Raw genomic sequence first — 7500 nt, 5'->3', positions numbered from 1 at the left:
GGCTCTTATTAGTGCGCCAGTACAACAACGGCTGTTCGCTTGCTGCTATCTGTGCCTCAGACGTGTAGCTCTGCACTTCCAGTGCTGAACGGCTGCCCGTGTCCTGCACACAGATTTAGAAATACTTCCACACAAATGACATAGCGAACGATTACGAAGTAGTCTGTGCAGGCGGGCGCACTTCCGGAAAAATCGGCCGAAAAAAAGACTAAAAACCGATTCCGATTTATGGCCGGTCAACCGGTGCATCCCTAATAAATATCGATATTCTATTTTTGAGAATCGATACTATCGCCAAAAAAAATATTGTGATACATGTATCAATATTTTCTTACACCACTAATGTCTGATTTGAATGCAGTTAGACAGAGCTGAGATTCACACACGTATGAGTGAAGTTTGCTGCTTTACCGTTTCCGTTTGAAGGGAGACTTCGGCATGTCTGTGACCGGGATCATCTGCTCTCCGGGCCGAACCCACATGATGGGCCCATCGTCACTCTCTGTCGGGCTCTTCAGCTTCAGAGTGGAGAACGTCCCCCATGGCAGCGTCCGCTACACACACACACACACACACACAGGTCAATATGCTGCTTCCAAAAGAAAAGTGTGTGTGAAAGAGAAACATGAGGAAAACACACCTCCAGGAAGGGCGACTTCTCCAGCATGTTGAGGAACTCTGGGAAATAATCTCCCACCTCCTCGTCCACGGCACCCACCAGACTGATCTGCCTCATCGCGCCGGCGCGGTACGTCCCGTGAGAGTAACTCCTCCGCACCTGGACACACACCACACCTCTAATGCCATGGGTTCTGGAACTTATTTGTCTGATAAAACTCCACAAAAATCTCTTGAAAGACAATAAAGTTTATTCGGAGCAAAATTATTATCTGAACTGAGTTGAATTTGCTTGTTTTTGATCTACAGCAGTGTTATTGAAATCTTGCCCTGGAGGGTCAGTGCGGTGCAGAGTTAGGCTCCAACCCTGAGTCACCTGCCTGTGATCTTCTAATGATCCCAAAAACATTGATTAGCAAACTCAGGTGTGTTTGACTAGGGTTAGAGCTAAACTCTGCAGGAAAGAGGATCTCCTGGTCCAGATTTGAGGATCCCTGATCTAGATGCACCAAATGATTCAATGATTAACATGTAAGATGAGTTACATTAAATAATATACAAATGTACTTAACTAAATGAGTAGTCATGCAAATGAAAAGTTTGATAGTAAGAGCTTTATAAAAGGATGGAGAATGAAATATTTATACCAGGGATCCTCAAATCTGGACCACGACATCTTCTACTGATAAACTAACGTTAAATATATTTAACTGTATTTAAAACAGCTAGTTCATATATATTCGGACGCAGCTGTCATATCACACGTACTGTGAGAGATTTGCCACATCTGCGCACGGAAGTTATCCGTCTAAATGTTCTGCAAAATCAGTCAACGGTGAAACTCAATAGTAGATTTAAAGTCCAACAGTTTAACACTAATATTGGACATAAACAAACACCTTAAATATAAAGTATTCTTAACAGGTTAGGTCTTCAGAGTGATTGTGCGCCAGGTCCCGGGTTTAGGCACCAGAGTAACACAATCATGGGAAGGAGGCTGCGGGAACCGGCGGACAATCAGACTAAAGCTTTAATAATAAAATAAACACAAAACAGTGCGACAGCCCCTCGCGGATGAATGTCGCGCACAAATAAAAACCAAGATTCAAGATTTTTATTCGTCACATACAAAATTATACATAGCATCTATAAGCAGCAGTGAAATGTGAGTCAGGTCCGCTCCATGGACAGTGCAATTATTAAAGAAAACAACAGATGAAAATATACATAAATATAGCTATGTAAGAATGAAATAAAAGTAAACAAAAATATAAGAATAAAATATAAAAAAGATGTATATTGTAGAATTAAATATAGAACGCAAAATAATGTGCATGAAAGTAAACTTTAGTCTTAAAATGTTAAGATACACAGGGATGTACAAGAGACAAATTTTAGTTTTACACGCCTCTCAGGAACAACGCCACGAAACCATCATTTCACCAACAAAGAGAAGTTATCAGAAAACTAATAAATCACTGGAACATGCGCGATCACACACGAACAAGATAAAAGCAGCTGTTTGTTTGCATGCTTTGTTAAATATTCAAATTCAAAAGCATCAATGTTTTACTATAGAATAAGTGATACATTGATCATAATGAATTAATTTATCAGGACTCAAAATCAGTCACACAGAAATACATTTATTTCTATTTTATTTATTTTTAACGGTTAAGCGTTATGAAAATAGCGTGCTTATTCAGTCGAGTCCGTTTCTCTTTATTTGTAGCCTATACGTCACATTTAGAATGAATGATAATATCTCTATTTTTATAAATGCTCCCGAAAAAAAAAACATTATTATATTTTTATGATAGGCTAACATGGAGCTAAACTCTCGAGACGAGACTTATGACAGATTATATAAGTTACTAAATAAATACACGATTGTGATAGAGGATAAGAAGCTGACGTCTGATTTCTCCAAGTGGTGGCATTTATCATGTTTACTTTGGTAACGTTAATGTTTAGCGTGCTTTTGCATCGCTTATAAATATTTCTGCCTTGTTTAGTAATTATAATCCACATCGGATCAAGTTATTTCAAACATTCGCTCATGACTGAAAGTGAGGTTTGAGCTCAACTTATTTTAAAAAGTCTTTAATGCTGGAGTTATCTTTCTGAAATGATCCGCAGCGCTGAGCTCTCCAGACGCGGAGAAACTCCTCTTTGTTCATAACCCCTCCTCTAGCCCCAGCCGGCTCGCTTTGGCCCAAGGTCTTCGTCGGGCCAGAAAACCCTGGCCGTTGGCCCCGAGGAAGCCCCGGAAGTGACAGTGGCCCTGACACGCACGAGCACGCCGGTTTAAGCTCGACAGTGGAAACACGACAGTCCCTCCACCGGCCTCGCTCCGTTCCCACGGCTCTCGCCCCGCTCCACTCGTCACAATCAGTACTGTACACTGGGAATTGAACCCACAACCTTTTGACCTGCCAACACAATGCTTTACCACTGTGTATTAAAACACACAAGACATGCTTGTTCTGTGCATTTTTAGCACATTTTGTGTGAAATCATGTTTCTTTTGTCCATCAAAATGTACATCTTAATATTTTTCTTAGAAGCTGTCAATATGATTTATACGATTGTTTTGTGTCTGTGTTCGTCTTGTGTCCTTGTTTGTAATTTGTGATTTGTTGTCTGTTTTTGTAACTGAAGACCCGGAGCAATAAAATTATTCATTCTATTTTAGCTAATTGTTAAGTGAGAATATTATGTTTAAGTCATTATTTGTTCAGAGATTCATCTAAGGTGAACATGACAAGCGTTCATAATATTTTTATTAGGCCGAATGTTGAAGAAGCATGTTTCACGTGCAATATTGTGTCTATATCTCCGTTTCTTTAACTGTGGAACTGAAAATAAATAAAAGGCATACGTTTCACACGTCAATCGTGAAAAGTGAATATTTCAGTCCATATTAACAGAGGTAGTCAATAATTAATGAATAATTTCTTATGTACATACTCCATTGTAACTTAAGATCCCGAGCAAGATAAATTGTTTGTTGTGAGTTTGATGAAAGTCCAGTGAAAGGCACTGACTATTCATACCACAAATAATAAAACATTTTAAATTGTTTGAGTACTTTAGATATTTAATTAATACAATTATATAAGTACTTTTTATAGTATTGAATAACAATAACAACTCTATGCAGTTGAGTAATTGTCGAGTAAATACTTCAAATACTTCCCACTACATAAACACATTACGATCATCTGGGCCCTCGTGAATGAACAATGTTTAATAGAATGCAAATGTACAAATAATTTTTAATTTATTGAAATCAAATTGTGGACACATAAAAACCAATAACAGAATCGTGTGCAAACATTGATTTCTAAATACTAATGTGCAAAATGTACTTTTGAACACAGATGTTGTGTGTCTGCAGCACTGATCTGTTATTCTAGTCGTTCGCTTGCTGATGATCGTCTCACGCTCGTGTACTGTCTGAATCTACAAACACCCAGCAGTGAAACACATCTACTAACCTGAGCGTGGAAGTTTGCCATCGTAGTCGTCTCGATGTCCTTCTTCCCCAGGATCTCCATTTTGACGGGCGAGTTGGGGAACTTAGTAGAGAAGTACTCCAGGAAGTCTGGGAGGTAGGAGGCGGCGCCGTGGATTATACCCATCACATAGTTAGCGGCTCCATCCTGGTCCTCGCTAAACGCCAGCATCACAAACTCCTGCGCGAACCTCTGCATCTCCACGAGAGACAGCACAGACAGCTCCTTGCTGTAGGCGTGAGCCACCAGAGCGCCTCCGTTTGGCTGGTGCTCCACATGAACCAGACAGCCGAACTCCAGCCGGTCCAGCCCGGGCGGTTTAGTGGCTCGGACCTCACCGTCTCCATCTGCTGCGCTCACACTCTGACCACTGCTGTGCTCCTGCTTCAGGCTGATGGAGCTCACAGCGCCGCCCTGCTGGACTGGAGCCGGCGGCTTGAATTCTGAGCCAGATTTGGGGAGATCAGAACACACCGTCTGAATAGATTTGCTGTACATCTTAGGCCGCTTTCGCTTTTCACCTTCTTTGTGTTTCTTCTTTTTCTTCTTGATCTTTTTCATCAGCAAATCCTCAGCGGAGTCTATCTTCGGTTTCTCTCGGTCACCTACAGCACAGGAGAAAGAGGATTAACTTACACTAACATCCTCAGAACGAGAGTGATTTAACATCATAGCAAACTGCAGAGCTAATAAAGAGAAGCAAACAGTGGTGAATCTATCGAGGTATGTAAATCTCCATAGAGTTTCAGATCAGCCAGAGCTTAAAGCTGATTTATACTTCTGCATCTGACATTCACCATAGTCTATATATGCATAGACTATGCATAGAGGTGTATTTTCTGATTCTGATTCTGAAAATGTATGCATTTAGCAGACGCTTTTATCCAAAGCGACTTACAGTGCATTCAGGCTATCAATTTTTACCTATCATGTGTTCCCGGGGAATCGAACCCCAAACCTTGCAATATCGTAATGCTCTACCAATTGAGCTAGAGGAACACTACATGTGTACACATGCTAACCGCTAGTCTGCAGTGTAGCCCACAGTACCACGGCAAAATCTGAAGGAGAAGAATTATAGCCATGACGGCAATCACAGACCAATGCCCTAGCAGACCAATCACAGCGCTCGCTGTCATAGCAGACCAATCACAGCGCTCGTGGCCCTAGCAAACCAATCACAGCGCTCGCGGCCGCAGCAAACCAATCACAGCGCTCGCAGCCGCAGCAGACCAATCACAGCGCTCGCTGTCATAGCAAACCAATCACAGCGCTCGTGGCCCTAGCAGACCAATCACAGCGCTCGCGGCCCTAGCAGACCAATCACAGCGCTCGCAGCCGCAGCAGACCAATCACAGCGCTCGCAGCCGCAGCAGACCAATCACAGCGCTCGCAGCCGCAGCAGACCAATCACAGCGCTCGCAGCCGCAGCAGACCAATCACAGCGCTCGCAGCCGCAGCAGACCAATCACAGCGCTCGCAGCCGCAGCAGACCAATCACAGCGCTCGCAGCCGCAGCAGACCAATCACAGCGCTCGCAGCCGCAGCAGACCAATCACAGCGCTCGTGGCCCTAGCAGACCAATCACAGCGCTCGCTGTCATAGCAGACCAATCACAGCGCTCGCAGCCGCAGCAGACCAATCACAGCGCTCGTGGTCCACATAGATTTGATGCGCTGTGACATTTTTGGAGAGGTGTATTTTCAGGCTACGGCGTAGTTTTGGCGCAGAACTATAAGCCTTAAAGGTTAGACATCTGAGAGACGTGAGCTTTTGTTAGTCAGGACTGATGTTTGAGTAAATCCGCTAGTTGAGCACTCATTCAGAGACAATTCACTAAAACTCTGTACCAATTATCCCACATGTCCTCGCAGCCGCAGCAGACCAATCACAGCGCATCACAAATGTGACCCTGGAGCATAAAAGCAGTCTTAAGTAGCACAGGTATATTTTAGCAATAGTCCACAACACATTGTATGTGTCAAAATTACAACCCTCTACAGACACCTTGGCCACTGAATCACCATTGGTTAGTAAATATTTTATTTTACTTCCCAGACTGATACACACACACACACACACGATAAATGTTTGTTAATGGCAGTTTTTAAATATCTGAAAGTACACTTTTAACATCAGTTAGTGAAGCATTATAATATGATAATCAAGTATAATTTAATGATAAAACTTTAGTAATTAGAATTTAAACTTGATAACCATGTTTGAATGCATATTAGTCAACTGAACATTTTAACTGGACTGGTGGTGGTGCTTTTTTGGTCATTCAGTAGCTGACCCTACTAATGCGATCATAATAGAAGCACAATCAGAATAATAAAAGGTCACACGTACACACGTCAATCGGATTGAATTGGCCACATCTGACTAAAATTTCGATTGGATTGTAAGGGGTAGTTTATTCCTTTTGTAATCCGAGCAAGAGGACATGTAAACACTTGATCAGATTAAAAACCAAAACTGCAAAATACTGACATAGAAATAGCGTAATGACGTATATGAAGCGTGGAACGCACTGTCCTTCCTGGCGAATAAAGAGTCATAAATAAGTGTCCTGTCATTATAAACCTCCCCTTTCACTCCGCGCCTGTGAAGTGGAGCAGGACCACGTCCCACCAGTCTTTGTTTAAGACTCTCATCAACAGACGACTGGTTTTGGGTAAGGGACTTTTAATATATATATATATATATATATATATATATATATATATATATATATATTTTTTTTTTTAAAGTAAGCAGCACAATGCATTTTAGAACTGTCCTCACATTACCCTCTATTGGTCTAAAATAATTGAGACTTTGTCAACAATTTTTAACGTTAGACTTCCAGCAGATCCAGTAATGTCACTATCTGGTGTTGTACCTATAGATATACACTTGAACAGCTCACTAATTAATGTGATGTTGATGTTAATTTGTGATGCTGCCAGCCAGACAACTAATTTTACTAAACTGGAAAAATAAAATCAAAACCTTCTTAGATGCGTAATGCAATATTTACAATTGGAAAAAATGTAATATTCTTTAAGGAAGAAAGAACAAACATTTTACTCAATTTGCCAACCTTTTATTAATTATTAAAAGAAGTACATTTGGACGGCCCTCCTATTGCCTGATTTGATATATTTTTACTAAACACTTCAAGTGTGTGCAGGATTTTTACTTTGTGTTTTTTTTACGTTTTGTTTTCTGTTTACATTCATACATAAACAAATTGTATATATGTAAGTGAAAAGTAAGCAGCACAGCACAAGACCATGAGCTGATCGTCACCTAATTACATTTTTTTTCCAGTTATTTTTATTACCATTTTCCAACAGTTTTATACAAATCACTTAAATAT

General features: G+C 41.0%; 1 protein-coding gene across 1 annotated transcript in view; it reads right to left on the bottom strand.

Annotated features, from left to right (window-relative positions):
• Positions 1-7500, bottom strand: part of LOC132139448 (lysine-specific demethylase RSBN1L-like) — a 28225-nt gene that overhangs the window by 8078 nt on the left and 12647 nt on the right. Inside the window, exons 3-5 of the mRNA XM_059547808.1 lie at positions 4119-4741; positions 641-778; positions 412-554 (exon numbers count right to left, since the gene is read on the bottom strand). Coding sequence (XP_059403791.1) covers positions 412-554; positions 641-778; positions 4119-4741 — 904 coding nt within the window. The remainder of the gene's footprint in view (positions 1-411; positions 555-640; positions 779-4118; positions 4742-7500) is intronic.

This window comes from Carassius carassius, unplaced genomic scaffold, assembly GCF_963082965.1.
Source record: "Carassius carassius unplaced genomic scaffold, fCarCar2.1 SCAFFOLD_77, whole genome shotgun sequence".
In the NCBI taxonomy this organism is placed as follows: domain Eukaryota; kingdom Metazoa; phylum Chordata; class Actinopteri; order Cypriniformes; family Cyprinidae; genus Carassius; species Carassius carassius.
Note: the sequence above shows the minus strand (reverse complement) of the source record. Positions and strands in the feature narration are given on the sequence as shown.